The sequence below is a fragment of the Amblyraja radiata genome, chromosome 19 (genome assembly GCF_010909765.2).
Source record: "Amblyraja radiata isolate CabotCenter1 chromosome 19, sAmbRad1.1.pri, whole genome shotgun sequence".
NCBI lineage: Eukaryota > Metazoa > Chordata > Chondrichthyes > Rajiformes > Rajidae > Amblyraja > Amblyraja radiata.
This window is the reverse complement of record NC_045974.1, coordinates 8713161-8731151: the sequence shown is the minus strand read 5'-3', so window position 1 is coordinate 8731151 and position 17991 is coordinate 8713161. Positions and strand designations below refer to the sequence as shown.

General features: G+C 46.6%; 2 protein-coding genes across 7 annotated transcripts in view; one reads left to right on the top strand and one right to left on the bottom strand.

Annotated features, from left to right (window-relative positions):
- Positions 1-2161, top strand: part of aass (aminoadipate-semialdehyde synthase) — a 64054-nt gene extending 61893 nt beyond the window's left edge. For both annotated transcript variants that reach the window (XM_033037619.1, XM_033037620.1), the window contains one exon: positions 1687-2161. In XM_033037619.1, coding sequence (XP_032893510.1) covers positions 1687-1802 — 116 coding nt within the window. In that variant the 3' untranslated portion in view covers positions 1803-2161. The remainder of the gene's footprint in view (positions 1-1686) is intronic.
- Positions 2162-6614: 4453 nt separating this feature from the next.
- ptprz1 (protein tyrosine phosphatase receptor type Z1) overlaps positions 6615-17991 on the bottom strand; it is a 193041-nt gene continuing 181664 nt past the window's right edge. For 4 of the 5 annotated variants that reach the window (XM_033037615.1, XM_033037616.1, XM_033037617.1 and 1 more), the window contains 3 exons: positions 15969-16111; positions 11289-11424; positions 7530-7676 (listed from right to left, as the gene is read on the bottom strand). In XM_033037615.1, coding sequence (XP_032893506.1) covers positions 7530-7676; positions 11289-11424; positions 15969-16111 — 426 coding nt within the window. Of the gene's footprint in view, positions 7677-11288; positions 11425-15968; positions 16112-17991 lie in introns of all 5 variants that reach the window. The other variant, XM_033037614.1, reaches the window with a different exon arrangement.

Sequence of the window (17991 nt, the reverse complement as noted above, 5' to 3'; positions counted from 1 at the left end):
ACGTTGAATAAGAGGACAACAAGAGGGGCGACACGATGACGCAGCGGTAGAGTTGCTGCCTTCCAGCGCCAGAGACCCGGGTTCGATCCTGACAGCAAGTGCTGTCTGTACAGAGTTTCCCATTCTCCCTATAACCTGCCTGGGTTCCTCCGGCTGCTCCAGTTTCCTCCCGCTCTCCAAAGACCTGCCGGATTGTAGGCCAATTGGTTTCTGTAAATTGTAAATCGCCCCGAATGTGTAGGATAGCGCTTGCGTACGGTGTGATCACTGGTCGGCATGGACTCGGTGGGGTTGAAGGGCCAGTGTCCACACTGTCTCTGAAGTCGAAAGTAAAAAGGAGAGGGATTTAGGAATCTATAGAAAATCAGCAGAATGAACCCAGGGAAGTCTGAACAAAATGGAAGCTGGAGAAATGGACCCTCTTTCCCCAAGACAACACCACTGCCCCCGGTCCCAGACCACCCCTCTCTTGCCCTGTTCCCACCTCCTTGTGCATTCAAATCCCATTCCAGAATTTCACACGTTTGGAGGGATATGGACCAAGCGCAGGCAGGTGGGACTAGTGTAGCTGGGACATACATGTTGGTCTGAAGGGCCTGTTTCCACACTGTATCACTCTGTGACTCTATGCGCTAATCCAAATTTCTGTTGAAGTGCTGTGCGGAAGGAATGCAGGAATGATGGTGGCATCATCTTTTATATGAGATTTTCTCTTAATGCAAATACTTCATAGAACTACTTGTCCCCGAACTACTTCTCTGGAGCTTTCTCTGGAACTTTGTGTACAAGTTCTTAGAACCATGATTATTCTACAGATTTGTTAGTTGAGAAGGATTTTTTTCTTTTCTTTTTGCTGATGTCGCTGCCTTCAACTTAATAATAAAAATTTTACACTTACAAATTCATGTCATAGAAGCATATTTAAGCCAATTGGCCCATCGAGCCGACTCCGTCATTCAGTCATCCATTTTTCCCTTTTAGAATCTGTTCTGGCACAATGGAAGAATAATTTAATTTAGTTAGAGATACAGAGCGGAAACAGGCCCTTCGGCCCACTGAGTCCGTGCCGTCCAGCGATCCCCGCACAATAACACTATCCTACACACACTATGGACAATTTACATTTATACTCAGCCAATTAGCCTACAAACCTGTATAACTTTGGAGTTTGGGAGGAAACCGAAAAAACTCTCGGAGAAAACCCAGGCAGGTCACGGATTACGTGCAAACTCCGTATGGTAAAAAGCTTTTGTTGCGTCCTATCCAGTCAGCGGAAAGACAATACATGATTACAATCGAGCCATTTATAGTATTTAAATACATGATAAAGGAATAACGTTTAGTGCAAGGTAAAGCCAGCAAAGTCCGATCAAGGATAGTACAATGAGGTAGATAGTAGTTCAGGACTGAAAATAGACACAAAAAGCTGGTGTAACTCAGCGGGACGGGCAGCATCTCTGGAGAGAAGGAATGGGTGACGTTTCAGGTCGAGACCCTTCACCAGACTGGGACTGCTCTCTAGTTGGTGGTAGAATGGTTCAGTTGCCTGATAACAGCTGGGAAGAAACGGTTCCTGAATCTAGAGGCATGCGCTTTCACACTTCTACACCTTTTTATACCTAAAGTACCTTCTGATGCCGTTGCACTGATTATGTGTGTTTTTTTTTGTTTAAATCTTGTTTACAGGTGAAATTACTACCAAAGGAGTATTTGGACCATTGACCAAAGATATCTATCAACCAATCCTAGATCGTATCAAAGCTGAGGGAATTGTGTACACTTCCACCACCACTTGTACATGAACACATTGTGTGACTGGGAAATAGAACGGAAATATTTTGTTTGCTACAGATTTTATTCTTCCAAAGCACTTGTAATGTTTTTAAAGTGTAAATTCCAGGTGACTACTCTGAAATGTAGATGCTGTTGACCTTTCTGGGCCATTCATTTAAGGATGTTTCCTACATGTTCATAATGCGAGTGAATTGTTTAATTAACACAATGTGATAATTAATGATTGAACCGTAATCATTGACGGAGATTGTAATTTGTTTGTTGATAAACCAAGATGCCTTTGCAAAAGGTGTTATGGAGCCAATCTGCCTTTGAGCTCGGAATGTACCCCCCATTAAACTGCAGCTTTCATGCAAGTTGCCATTCATTGGTAGTGCTGTTGCATCTGGTCTTTTGGCTATAGTCATAGATGTGGATAAATTCTGTAGGGAACGTGTACCCAAGTGAAGAGCAATGTGTCTGACCCAGTTCATCCTCCAGATTTATCCATGGGGTTTTCCTGGGCTAGAACATGTATAAATGATGGTATTTCTGTGTGAGTTGTCTCCACCCCCTCTAGATCACAACTCCAGCGATTCAGTGGCGCAGCGGTTCGGTGGTGGAGTTGCTGCCCGACAGCGGCAGAGACTCTGGTTCCATCTTTATTACAGGTGCTGCCTGTCCAAGGACAAAGGCCTGTCCAAGGCTTAAGGATTGAGGGGAAATCCTTTAAGACCGAGATGAGAAAAACATTTTTCACACAGAGAGTGGTGAATCTCTGGAACTGTCTGCCACAGAAGGTAGTTGAGGCTAGTTCATTGGCTATATTTAAGAGGGAGTTAGATGTGGCCCTTGTGGCTAAAGGGATCTGGAGGTATGGAGATGGAGAGAAGGCAGGTACGGGATACTGAGTTGGATAATCAGCCATGATCATATTGAATGGCGATGCAGGCTCGAAGGGCCGAATGGCATACTCCTGCACCTATTTTCTATGTATCTATGTACAGAGTTTGTACGTTTTCCCCCTCGGACCCTATGGGTTTTCTCCGGATGCTCCGGTTTCTTCCCACGCTCCAAAGACGTACGGGCTTGTGTAAATTGGCTTGTGTAAGTTGTCCCTCGTGTGCGAGATAGAACTAGTGTGTGGGTGATCGCTGGTCGGCACCGAATCGGTGGGCCAAAGGGCCTGTTTCCGCACTGTATCTCCAAAGTCTAAAGTCTGGTTCACTCATGACCAAACAGGCGTCACCCCGCGGGCATGTGGGCGGCGCGACCGACGCCGCAGCGGCCTCTGCAGTCTGTCTGAGTATTTTATTTTTTTTTGTCCTGTTGAGGGTTTAGTTTGTAGCGGGTTTTTAAATGTGTAGATGTGGGGGGTGGGTGGGGGAAACTTTTAAACCTCTTCCATGCATGGAGACCCGACCTTTTACCTGTCGGGTCTCCGTTGCCGTTGGGGCCTAGCGTCGTGGAGCGGCCTCCTACCGGAACGACCTGGAGGCTCAAGTCACGGAGCCTGTGGAGCTGTGGAGCTGCGGACCTACCTCCGTGGAGCTGGCCAGCTTCGGAGCGTGGAGAGCTGCGGTGGCGCGCTGCTGCGACCCGACTCCGGTGGATGGTGACACCGGGAGCTCGCGGGTCCCCGGTGGGAGACTGCTTTGCGGGGCACCGGCAACGGCGACTTCTCCCGCCCGAATTGCGGGGTTGAGAGTGACCTGGAGCGGGGCCTCACATCGCCCGGCGCGGCTTTAATTTGCCGCGGACTTGCTAGCGCCCGCCAGGGGGCTCCAACATCAAGACCCGGGAGAGGAATGGAGAGCAGGGGAGAGACAAGACTTTGCCTTCCATCACAGTGAGGAGGAGATTCACTGTGATGGATGTTTGTGTAAATTGTGTTGGTGTGTGTCTTGGTTCTTTTCCTGTATGGCTGCAGAAACCAAATTTCGTTTGAACTTCATGTGAGGTTCAAATGACAAATAAAAGGTATTGTATTATTGTGTTGTGGCGAAGGATGAAGGGATGTTGGGCGACAGCGCTGTTTCCACATTATACGACTCTGTAATGCCAGAATAGCTGAGGCAACGGTTCTGGTGGCTGCAGACAGACGTTCCTCTGGGCTTCCCTCCTGTGAACAGTGGCGGAGTTGCTGCCTTACAGCGCCAGAGACCCAGGTTCAATCCTGACCACGGGTGCTGTCTGTATGGAGTTTGTACGTTCATGTATTCAAGAGAGAGTTAGATATAGCTCTTAGGGCTCACGGAATCAAAGGATATGGGGAGAAATCAGGAACGGGCTGCTAATTTTGGACAATTATATCATTAGCAGTGCACTTGAGTCTGGAAGATGTCAGACATGCTGAAGGGAAGCAGTCAATGGAAGTTCTTAGCTCAGTACTTTGATGGTGGCACAGCAGTAGAGTTGCTGCCTTACAGCGCTTATAGCACAAGACACCCGGGTTCGATCGTGACTACAGGTGCTGTCTGTACGGAATTTGTACATTCTCCCCGTAACCATGTGGGTTTTCTCCGGGATCTTCGGTTTCCTCCCACACTCCAAAAGATGTACAGGTTTGTTGTTTAATTGGCTTGGTATAAAATGTAAATTGTTCCCAGTGTGTGTGTTTAGGGTAGTTTTAATGTGTGGGAATTGCTGGTCGGCGCAGACTCAGTGGGCCTGTTTCCGCGCTGTATCTCTTTAAAAAAAAAAAAAAAAATCAATGTGATTTGACCCAGGTAAAATTGTATTATTGCGTAACATGCACATTGCGCCAGTTGCTTAATACATCCTGTTTCTAGGCTCGATCATCTATTACTCATCTTAGGGGATCATGTCAGAGGCCTCCTCGTGGCGATCCCTGGAAGCGACGAGACGATGCGCTCTGTGACGGGTCGGGCGACAATTCTGTCAACATGTTGGACGACGACAGAAGCCAACAGCGAGCGACATCGTCTGACACACGAGCGATCTATTACTTTATTAAATATTGTGATTTTATTCATCTTTGAACCCCACGTTAAATCATTGGGCTTTCCTTTATTTTGCATGGCAAAATGATCACCACTCTGAAATCAGTCTGAGACTGGGAGATGTGTATGCTCATTTTAACATGGAACACCTAAAGCTGGTGACAGCAATAAAATACGTCCTTTGTGCAGAGCCGGTGCTGCCTGTAGCCTTTTCAAACTCAATCAAGGATAACCACTGGTGCAAACTTAAACTATTTACAAACTATTCCCATTGCAAAAATACCCTGGATATCGTGCGCTTTCGTTTTGTCTGAAAAGTCTATATCTTTTCTTTGTAGGGTGCGCCAGATTTATATTCCAACATAGCTCAAGAGGTCACTCATGAGAAGCAACTTTTGGCCATGTTAAGGACACAGATAGGGCGGCACAGCGGTAGAATTGCCTCCTTACAGCGGCAGGCACCCGGGTTCGATCCTGATTACGGGTGCTGTCTGTACGTTCTCCCCGTGGGTTTTCTCCGTCCGGGAGCTCCAGTTTCCTTCTACATTCTAAAGACGTGCAGGGTTGTAGGTTAATTGGCTTCGGCAAATTGTCCTTCGTGTGTGGGTCATTGTGGGCTAAAGGGCCTGTTTCCATGCTGCAACTTCAAACTAAACTAAGATGCGAATCCTAACTCCTATCCTAAATACTAAGATGGTAGTCGTGTTTCACTGTACCTTAACACATGTGACCATAAACTGACCTTGAACCTTGAACCTTGAACCTTGAACTTTAAATCTTATTGCTCAAATTTATAATCTGAGCAATGGATTATAACTTTTTCCTCAGTCTGTTGTGGCAACTCTGAGTCCAGATTCTCCTCGCTGTGTGGGTAACAGCAATGGTCAATGGTTCTTTAATATAATAATAATATAATATTTATTACATATCATTTGAACCTCAGTGAGGCTCAAACGAAACTCCGTTTCCTTTATAAGCATGTACGCATATTGTGATTAAAAAATAATTTTTTTTCCCATACAGCTCAGTAAAGTATTGCCGTGCCCTAAGCACGGTCCCCGATTAGTAGAAAGGGTATAGAAATAGTCCACTGAGACCCCCGTGCAAGGGTCGGCAGGATTTGGCGCCATTTTCAAAGTCGGTGGAGGCCAGTTCACTGGATACTTTCAAGAGAGAGCTAGATAGGGCTCTTAAAGATGGCGGAGTCAGTGGATATGGGGAGAAGGTAGGAACTGGGTACTGATTGGGGATGATCAGCTATGATCACATTGAATTGCGGTGCTGGCTCGAAGGGCTGAATTGCCTACTCCTGCACCTATTGCCAAGTCCAGTTTTTAGTTTCGATCTTATAGAAAGGTATAAAATTATAAAAGGACTGGACAAGCAAGATGCAGGAAAAATGGTCCCAATGTTGGGGGAATCCAGAACTAGGGGCCACAGTCCAAGAATAGAGGTGAGGCCATTTAAAACTGAGATGAGAAAAAACTTTTTCCCCCAGAGAGTTTTGAATTTGTGGAATTCTCTGCCACAGACGGCAGTGGAGGCCAATTCACAGGATGAATTTAAAAGAGAGATAGAGATCTGGGGAGCTAGCGGATTCAAGGGATATGGGGAGAAGGCAGGCACGGGTTACTGATTGTGGATGATCAGCCATGGTCACAATGAATGGTAGTGCAGGCTCCTCCTGCACCTATTTTCTATGTTTCTATGATCCAGTCAAGCCCCAGGCTACCGTCTATGTCAAATTGAATCGGAAGGTAGGACGCTGAGATACTCTGCAAAGCTGAACATCATTCTCAACTACTGACTGCTGACAGATGTGCCTGAAATGAGGTGTGACTGGCACGGTCCCAATAATGAAAGCCACCGATAACCAGCTGATAAAACCTGCATTTTAATTCTTCCACAGTAGCCACAAATATGTAAATGTAAAAACATCAGTTGCAACAAAATCACACATCATCTGGGTCCTTTCCTCTGTGAAGCTTTGAAGACCCACTATTCCTGTTGCACAAACAGTGTTAAAATTGCATGCTGTTATTTGTAAATATTACATCACATAGGTCATTAATAAACACCTGACATCAGATTTAGAATCGCAGTGGAATTAGACATATTTTAAACATTAATAAAATGCCAGCTACAACAACAATGTAGTCATAACATCAAAAAAAGACTAGAAAAGACTCTGTAGTAAAATATAAAAATCTAGAATTATAAATAGAAATTTGGTCCATGGATGGGTTCATTGTTCTACTATTTACATTATGTATTAGAAGATTAATTTTCTTTCTTTAATTAAGCAATGTCTACATATCCAGATTTAATCAACGCTATCCTTCCCTCTTTCTGTGCATGATCTAGCTTGCGTGATAGGGCGCTGCCGAACGCTGGCCTCGTGAAGATGTTGACATTGTAGAAGATAGCAAAAGGGTGAGACTTGGGCGGCTTCGAGTCGGGGAACCGTAGATGGAGTGGCCGCTATCAAAAAGCCTCTGTAGGAATTAATGCCACCCTCCTCTTCCCCCCCCCCCCCCCCCCTCCCCCTCCCCCCTCCCCCCCCCTCCCAGCCCCATGTCTGACTCTGGTACAAACTGGAAGCAGACCACGAAAAACTTGACACAGAACATGCTGAATATGTAACTACAGCGAACATCAGCCAGGCCAAAATGACTTACTGCACATTTTTCAGCTAAGATTTTTAATGATAGGACGTCATCCGCAAGTCACCGTCCAGAGGCGACGTGACATGGATACCTGTGCAGTTAACAAAATCTGAAAGGGGACCGTGTGTTACACCAGAGACTCCATGCTTTCTGCTCCACCATGGTCGTCAACACAAAGGGCAAGGCCATTGGTTTCCAGTGCGGTCGTAGGTCTTTCATCTTCCTTTGAACTGACCAAGCTGAGGACAGCTTTGTATAGAAATTGGTACTGGTCCTGTAAGGAGATAAAGAGATCTCATTCTTCAAAAGTTTCTAGGAGCAGAATTAGGGCATTCAGCCTATCAAGTCTACCCCACCATTTAATCATGGCTGACCTATCTTTCCCTCTCAACCTCATAACTGCTGATACCCGTACTAATCAAGAATCTGTCAATCTCCGCCTTAAATATCTGCATTGACTTGGCTTCCACAGCAATGGATACCACAGATTCACCACCCTCTGACTAAAGAAATTCCTCCTCATCTCCTTTCCAAAAGTATGTCCTTTTATTCTTCTTGTGACTCTCTCAAAAGTTAATTTAACATCTTTCAACCAGTTAAGCAAAGAACACTGTGACATCTTTTCCCCAAAATGACACAAAAGCTGCTCTCTTATCTGTTCAAAAGGGAACTGCAGATGCTGGAATATCGAAGGTACACAAAATTGCTGGGGAAACTCAGCGGGTGCAGCAGCATCTATGGAGCGAAGGAAATAGGCGACGTTTTGGGCCGAAACCCGTTTCGGGTTTCGGCCCGAAACGTCACCTATTTCCTTCGCTCCATAGATGCTGCTGCACCCGCTGAGTTTCCCCAGCAATCTTGTGTACCTGCTCTCTTATCTGCCTGCTTCCAAAATCACGCTGCTTTGTTGATGACATTATAAGTCAGACACCGTTAGGGCGGCATGGTTGCGCAGTGATAGAATTGCTGCCTTCCAGCGCTTACAGCGCCAGGGACCCGAGTTCGATCCTGACAACAGGGTGCTTGCCTGTACAGAGTTTGTAAGTTCTCCCCGTGAACGCCTGGGTTTTCCCTGAGAACTTCGGTTTCCTCCCACACTCCGTAGACATACAGGTTGGTAGGTTAATTGGCTTGATATAAATGTAAAAATTGTCCCTAATGTAGGATAGTGTCAATGTGCGGGGATCGCTGGTCGGTGCGGACTCGGTGGGCCGAAGGGCCTGTTTCCGCGCTATATCCCTAAACTAAACTAAACCTTTGCTTCCTTTCTTTCCAGTTCCCTGGTAGGCATAACAGTAATAGTCCATGTCTTTTTGATTTATTACTTATGACACAAGGAGGCCATTCAGCCCATCTCATCAATGGTGGCTGCTAATAGAGGTGCTGTCCAACCTACTGAGTATTTTTTACTTCTTCAGTGCGATCCTTTGTCCCATTGCCTCTATCTTTGTTCCTTTGTAACTTATTTTGTTCTCAGAGTCATACAGTGTGGAAACGGGCTCTTCGGATCAACGTGCCCCATCTACACAAGCCCCACCTGCCTGCGTTTGGCCCATATCCCCGTAAACCTCACCTATCCATGTAGATGCCTAAATGTTCTTAAACGCAATGCGCATCCCCTTTCTTTTCTTTGATTCTTTTTGCCAACAGCCGACACGGAGGAGTTCATTTTCTGTAGCTAATTAACCTACCAGACCCGGCAGGAGCTCAGTCACTCAGGGAACGTACAGACTCCAAGCAAACAGCACCCGAGGTCAGTTTTGAGTTTAGTTTAGAGATACTGAAGACCTCGGGGGAAAAACCCACGCTGGTCACGGGCAGAACGTACAAACTCCGTAGTTGACCCGGGGTGCCGAAAACTGCCAGTGGCATGCCATGTGTAGTTTTCACTGATTCCAGAATGCATGTTTAGTTTACTGTTTCTTGCAGGAACTCACCAAGTACAGCCCCTCCCTCCCTCCCTCCCTCCCTCCCTTCCTCCCTCCCTCCTCCAACAACATAAATTGCTACACCATTCAGGGGGGAAGTATTTGGCCTGATGTCTGAGGACTGAGATGAGAAAAACATTTTTTTACACAGAGAGTGGTGAATCTGTGGAATCCTCTGCAACAGAATGTAGTTGAGGCCAGTTCATTGGCTATATTTAAGAGGGAGTTAGATGTGGCCCTTGTGGCTAAAGGGATCAGGGGGGTATGGAGAGAAGGCAGGTACGGGATACTGAGTTGGTTGATCAGCCATGATCATATTGAATGGCGGTGCAGGCTCGAAGGGCCGAATGGCCTACTACTGCACCTATTTTCTATGTTTCTATGTCCAATCCCAGCCAGCTTCCCTCAATCAGTTTCATCACATCTATAAACTTTTATAAGGACAGGAAGGGTGGCGCAGCGGTAAAGTTGCTGCCGTACAGCGTCAGAGACACGGGTTCGATCCTGACTACGGGTGCTTGTCTGTACTTTCTCCCCGTGACCTGCATGGGGTTTTTTTCCCCCGAGATCTTCGGTTACCTCCCACACTCCAAAGACGTGCAGGTGTGTAGGTTAATTGTGTGTAGGGAGCTGACATCCCTCCCCATGCAGGAGCTTGATCACCCCGACATGGAGGGCCCGACCGGAGGCTACGGGAGCCAAGATCGTCCCGTCAACGGAAGGTTCGAGGCCATCGACCGCAGGAGAACAAAGCAGGGAAGAGATTGAACTTTTTTTCACCTTCCATCACAGTGAGAAGTCACTGTGGTGGATGTTCATGTGAAAATGTATTTTGTGTGTTTTGTTGCTTTTTAATGATATGACTGTATGGCAAATCAAATTCCTCGTATGTTGCAAAACATACTTGGTTAACAAAGTACGATTATGATTCTGACAGTGTATGGGGTGATCACTGTTCCGCACTGTATCTCGAAACTAAACTAAACTAATAGGAAGGTAACATGAACTTCCCCAGACTTGGCAACAAGACAAGTGTTAAAAATCCTTTGAATGATCACTAAAGAAAATGTCAAAGTGCCTTCATTTTCCTCCTGTATCATAGTTATAAGTTGCACAGCACAGTAACAGCCTCTTTGCCCCACACTGACTAGGCTGCCCCATCTACACTAGTCTCACCTACCCATGTTTGGCCCATATCCCTCTAAATCATGTACCCGTCTAAGTATCTTTTTTTAACTGTTGCTGTAGTTAGGGTTTCCAACTGTCTCGTATTAGCCGGGACATCCCGTATATTGGGCTAAATTGGTTCGTCCCATACGGGACTGCACTTGTCCCATGTTTGACTGCTCGAGGGGACTGTCGGGTCCTTCCCCACCTCACCCATCCAGACGTACTGCAACAGCAACGCCTCGCCCGTGGCCCCGTCGGTCGGCAGCCCGGCCAGCTGTCCGACCTTCGGACCTTCGCTTACCACCGACACCACCACCACCCCTCCTTCTCCTGACCGATCATCGGTTCATGAGTTGGAGGGGGTGCCGGACTTTGTGTTCGACATCGCGCGGCCTGGGCCAAAACTCCTCTGCTGGGCTTTGTGTGCAGTCCAGCACCCGGGACAACTCATCATTTACCCAGCCACGGCCGAGTCAGTCAATGAAGTGCTGCCGGGAATTTGTTCCTTATTTGGGAGTGAGAAAGTTGGCGACCCTAGTTATAATATCTACCTCCTCTGCCAGTTCGTTCCATACACCCACCACCTTCTGGGTGAAAAGGTTTCCCATCCCAACCTGTGTCCTCTGGTTTTTAATTTTCCAATCCTGAGTAAAAGACTGTGTTTACTTGCCCTATCCATTCCCCTTATGATCTTATACCTCAATACGCTCACCCCTCAGCCTCATACGCTGTCTTGTAAATGTTGTTCTGTGGTTTGTTCTGAGTCTTACACAATACCAGGGACTTACAATCTCAGTGAATATGCCAGGCCTCATCAAGTTGATCATTTTCGCCACTTGATAAACATCCATTGTGTTTTCTCTCTCCAGCTGATGCATCAGATTAGTCAGAGCACAGAAGGTGCCGGCTGTTATTCCCCCGTGCCTGTAGAGTTGAAGGAAAGTTAAAGTTTTTTTTTAAATTATCGACACACGGGTCCCCGTGAGCCGCGCGTCCTCACCCCGACAGAACGCGTCTTGCCCGCCGTGGAACCAGGACAGGGAGGGAAGCCTGCGTGTCCCAGAAGACCAGGAACCGGAGACGAAGCTGGAGCGAGTTGGCGACGGATGCTGGACAAATGATGGTAGGAAGAACTGCGGGGGGGGTGGGTGGGGGGGAGAGTGATCTTACCTTCCGTGAATCTGTGGATTTATTTGCCGCAGACGGCTGTTGAGGCCAAGTCGGTGGATATTTTTTAAGGCAGAGATAGATAGATTCTTGATTAGTACGGGTGTCCAAGTTTATGGGGAGAAGGCAGGAGAATAGGGTTAGGAGGGGGATGAGATAGATCAGCCAATATCGAATGGCGGAGTAGACTTGATGGGCCGAATGGCCTAATCCTACTACTATTCCTTATGACCTCAAGGCCGGCTGTGGGAGTTGCCCCTGGGGCACGAAGTTTGAAGGTGGACCGAGTCGGGATAACAGTCACGGGATGATCGGATAGAGGCGATGGCAGCAACGGGCCTTAATAGCCAGTTGTAGTTGGGACAACTATGAAATGGTGCCAAAACGATACGATACGATAGAATTTTATTTATTCCAGGAGGGAAATTGGTCAAAGCCTTAACCACTATTGCATGTAGACTCAGTGGGATGTTTCTTAGCATTATGGGCTAACCATCTACTTATCTAGGGCAATAATCTCACTGATCTGTATGCACAAAAAATAACTCATTGTACCTTGGTACATGTGATAATAAAGGAACCATTGAACCATTATATCTGTCCCTCTCTTTGGAAAAAATAAGAACATCTCACACCTTCTTAATACCTCATCATCATAGTTGACAGAAACCTTGGATGAACTTTGAGATCCGCACTCTCCTAAAGTCCAGACACAGGGCATTCATGTCCGATGATACAGTGGCCTACATGAAGTCCAGATACGACCTTGGTAAGGCCATCAAAAAGGCCAAAAGGGACTTCTGCTCCAAACTGGAGGATGAGACAGATGTTCGGCAGCTGTGGCAGGGTCTGAATGCAATCACCTCCTACAAGGCGAAACCAGGAGGCAGCTCGAATGTCGGTGAAACATCACTCCCTGACGAGCTCAATGCGTTTTACGCACGCTTTGACAGAGAGAATACTGATGTGCCTTCCCGAGCCCCCATTCGCTGTGATGGCATTTCAGTCTCAGTCACAGAGGCCGACGTCAGGAAATCCTTCAGAGGGGTGAACCCCCGAAAAGCACTTGCTCCTGATGGTATCCCCGGTCTTGTTCTAAAAACCTGTGCGGACCAACTGGCGGGAGTTTTTACGGACATTTTCAACCTCTCACTTCTGAGGTCTGAGGTCCCCACCTGCTTTAAAAGGGCATCAATTATACCAGTGCCCAAGAAGAGTAAGGTGACGTGCCTCAATGACTATCGACCAGTGGCACTAACGCCGGTGGTGATGAAGTGCTTTGAGAGGCTGATCATGGAGCAAATCAACTCCTACCTCGACAAAAACCTGGACCCACTGCAGTTCGCTTACCGCCACAACAGATCAACGGTGGATGCGATCTCGCTGGCCTTCCACTCCGCACTGGACCACTTGGACAACAAAAACTCATATGTCAGGCTGTTATTCATCGATTACAGCTCGGCATTCAACACAATCATCCCCTCCAAACTGGTTACCAAACTCGCAGAACTGGGTCTCTGCGCATCCCTCTGCAACTGGATCCTCGACTTCCTCATCCACAGACCACAGTCTGTTCATATTGGTGGAAATGTGTCAGCCTGGATAACAATCAGCACGGGAGCACCTCAAGGCTGCGTGCTCAGCCCCCTGCTGTACTCACTCTATACCCATGACTGCGTAGCCAACCACAGTGCGAACTCCATCATCAAGTTCGCTGACGACACCACTGTTGTGGGGCGTATCACTGATGGGGATGAGTCAGAATATAGAAGGGAGATCGAGCAACTGTCCATATGGTGCTAGTGCAATGACCTGGCCCTCAACACCAGCAAAACCAAGGAACTGATTGTGGACTTTGGAAGGAGTAGGAGGGGGACCCACAGCCCCATTTATATCAACGGGTCGATGGTTGAAAGGGTCAAGAACTTCAAATTCCTGGGCGTGCACATCTCTGAAGATCTTTCCTGGTCCGAGAACACTAACGTAATTATCAAAAAAGCTCATCAGCGCCTCTACTTCCTGAGAAGATTACGGAGAGTTGGTTTGTCAAGGAAGACTCTCTCTAACTTCTACAGGTGCACAGTAGAGAGCATGCTGACCGGTTGCATCGTGGCTTGGTTCGGCAATTTGAGCGCCCTGGAGAGGAAAAGATTACAAAAAGTAGTAAACACTGCCCAGTCCATCATCGGCTCTGACCTTCCTTCCATCGAGGGGATTTATCGCAGTCGCTGCCTCAAAAAGGCTTGCAGTATCATCAAAGACCCACACCATCCTGGCCACACACTCATCTCCCTGCTACCTTCAGGTAGAAGGTACAGGAGCCTGAAGACTGCAACAACCAGGTTCAGGAATAGCTACTTCCCCACAGCCATCAGGCTATTAAACCTGGCTCGGACAAAACTCTGATTATTAATAACCACTTTCTGCTATTTGCACTTTATCAGTTTATTTATTCATGTGTGTATATATTTATATCATGGTATATGGACACATTTATCTGTTCTGTAGTAAATGCCTACTATTTTCTGTGTGCTTAAGCAAAGCAAGAATTTCATTGTCCTATACAGGGACACATGACAATAAACTGGCTTGAACTTGAACTAGTTGAAAACATCAACGGGCACGGTGCCTTATGCCCCTGTCCCACTTAGGAAACCTGAACGGAAACCTCTGGAGACTTTGCGCCCCACCCAAGGTTTCTGTGCGGTTCCCGGAGGTTGCAGGTGGTTGCCGGAGGTTGCAGGTAGTGGAAGCAGGTAGGGAGACTGACAAAAACCTCCGGGAACCGCTCGGAAACCTTGGGTGGGGCGCAAAGTCTCCAGAGGTTTCCGTTCAGGTTTCCTAAGTGGGACAGGGGCATTCCAGTGCTATGTACTACAGTGATCGATCGTAACTTCTACTGAAGTGTGGATGGCCGTTGGCTCGCTGGGAGCTCAACCGCCCTTTGACAAGTCGTGTTTTTGATCCTGCTGGGGGTCCACAGCCCTCTCCTCACCTGGCAAACCAGGTGGGGGAGACGGTTTAGTCGCCGACTATCCAACCATGGAGCAGGTAGCACGGGATTACATGGTACCCGCGGCAGGGGGGAACTCAATACCTGCTGCAAAGCAATTGCCTGCATGAACTCCGGGCAAAGTTCATGGTTTTTTAATTAGACTAACAAATGAACTTTTACAACTCCATTTAAAGTTGGAAAAGCTTCATTAACAAGCAAGCATTCCTTTTAATTTCAAGTCGTAACTTTTACTTAAAAATGCAACAGGCGTATCCACCTCCCAGCTCCACAAAGAATTCCCAGTAAGTGTGTTGTCGGTTTAATAAGGTTCACAAATGGGAAAAGATACTCAAAAATTGACTCAAGAAATTCCACTTGTAGGACGACAACATAGAACAGGACAGCACAGGAACAGGCCCTTCGGCCCACAATATTTGTGCCGAACGCAATGCCTAGCTGAACTGATGTGATCCATCTGCCTGTATGTGATCCATATCCCTCTATTCTCTGCTCCTCCAAGCCTCTTAAATGCCACTATTGTCCCTGCCTCCAGCACCACCCCTGGCAATTAGTCCCAGGCCTTCACTATTCTCTGTGTAACAGACGTACCACGCACAGCTCCATTAAACAAAGGATCTTAAGTACCAGTATCGTACTTGCCTCCACCACAGGACTTGGCAATGCGTTCCAGGCCCCCACCTGTGTACGAAGAACTTGCTCCGCCCATCTCCATTAAACTTTTCCCTTCTCACCTCACAGCTGCGTCCTCTAATGTTGGACCTTTCCACGCAGGGGACAAGGTTCTGAATGTCTACCCTATCTCTGCCTCTCATAGTTTTATATACTCCCCAAAACTATCAAATCTTCCCTCAACCTCTGACTTTCCAGAGAAAACAATCCAATTCCACCCCCAACCTCTCTCCTTGTGACCAAAACCCTCTAATCCAGGCAGCATTCTGGCAAACCTCCTCTGCACCCTCTCCAAAGCCTCCGCATCTTTCCTGTAATAGTTTAATCTGTTTAGGTGTCTTCAAATCATCCATTCCTCCAGGGTCCGGAGTACCGTCGACCAACCGTACCTATTCTCCTAAGACAGGCACAAAATGCTGCAGTGACTCAGCGGGCCAGGCAGCATCTCTGGAGAGAAGGAATGGGTGACGTTTCGGGTCTCCACCCTTCTTCGGACATCCACACTCCTTTTCTGGAGTTCCAACAAAAGGCTAAAAAGACAAACATGACATCTTCCTCTTCGAGATGAAGAAATGCGACTTGTGCAAGCAGTGAAAGATAGGGAAAGGGAACTCACTCATCATGGACGATTATTGGCCCATCCCGAGTAGCAGTAGCTTCTTGTATCACATTGAGGAGCTCAAAGGTTTTACTTATCGGTCCATCTGGATTTGGCCACTTTGGAGCCTGGTAGTGCCTCACCTCAAGCACGTAGTCATCCTGCAGGGCAGGGGAATAAACAACAGATAAGCATTGCCATTATTGCAGCCTTTTATTCAGCAATAGAAAACATAATTACATGGGATAACAGAACTGTGTGTGAATGGGTGATCAATGTTTTGTTCAGTTTACAGATACAGCATGGAAACGTGCCCTTCGGCTCTCTATCGTTCACCCGTACACGAGTTCTATCCTGCACGCGAGGGACAATTTACAGAAGCCAACTAACCTACAAACCTGCATGGCTTTGGAAAAAATCGGAACACCCGGAGAAAACCCACACAGGTCACGGGGAGAACGCACAGACAGCACCCGTAGTCAGGATCGAACCCGAGTCTCGGGCACTGGAATGGGGTGCTGTCTGTACAGAGTTTGAACGTTCTCCCCGTGACCTGCGTGGGTTTTCTGCGGAAGCTCCAGCTTCCTCCCGCACTTCAAAGACATTAGACAATAGGTGCAGGAGTAGGCCAATCGGCCCTTCGAGCCTGCACCGCCATTCAATGTGATCATGGCTGATCATCCCCAATCAGTACCCCATTCCTGCCTTCTCCCCATATCTGGACTCCCCCAACATCGGGAACATGTTTCCTGCCTCTAGCTTGTCCAAGCCCTTAACAATCAATGAGATACCCTCTCATCCTTCTAAACTCCAGAGTGTACAAGCCCAGCTGCTCCATTCTCTCAGCATATGACAGTCCCGCCATCACGGGAATTAACCTTGTAAACCTACGCTGCACTCCCTCAAGGTTTGCCTCAAGGTTTGTAGGTTGACTGGCTTGGAATAATTGTAAATTGTCCCTAGTGTGTGTCGGATAGTGTTAGTGTGCGGAGATCGCCAGTTGGTGCGGATTCGGTTCTGCCTCTCTAAACTATACTAAACAACCCACATTTATGTAGTAAGAAATCCCAAGGAGGTGCTCAACACTATACACAATATAATGTCAAGCACCAGGAAGGTTTTCCAGGAGATACTAAAATCCTCGGTCACAGGCGCAAGTTTAAAGGTGTAGTTGATAGGAAGAGAGACGAGAGCTAACTGCAGAGATTAAGATCTAGGCAGCTGAACTTGTGGCTGTTAATAGTGATGTGAGGAAAACGGAGATTGTAAACGGGACCAGAATTTGATAAATTTAATAAAATTATGTTCTATCCTCACTATTAAATAACAACCTAAATTATTCCAACATTGAACTAAAATAAAGATAATTTAAAATTAAACATTAGTAAATATTAAAATTAAATCTAAATTTTAAAAATATTATTAATATTCAAATAATAAAATTGAATATTAAAAAATGTAAATAAGTAAAATAACAAATAAAAAGAACTAAATTACTTGATTAAATTGGCTCAGGTATCACAATTTATTTAACTTTTAATTCGGGCAAATCGTATTATATGGAAGGTAATTAAATAATGCTATATTTTGAATTTGAGTTGTGCAGCACAGAAGCAAGTCCTTCAGCTGACCAAGAGGCCACACTTAAACTAGTCCCATTAGCCCATCTTCCTCTACACCTTTCCGATCTATGTACCTGCCCAGGTGTTTTTTTTAATGCTGTTATGACAGCTCGTTCCATTTACCCACCACCATAGAAAATTAATGCTGGAGCAAATATTAGGCTAAAATAAATATTTGTTTAAAACATTATGATTTAATGAATGTGCATGAAAGAAATCTTGAGTTTTAATGTTCACTAGTTGTCTAGAAAGCAGAGTGGGGAGACACAAAATGCTGGAATAACTCAGCGGGACAGGCAGCATCTCTGGAGAGAAGGAATGGGCGATGTTTCGGGTCGAGACCCTTTTTCAGACTTTCAGGTGTCGACCTGGAAAGGTCGTCCATTCCTTCTCTCCAGAGATGCTGCCTCACCTACTGA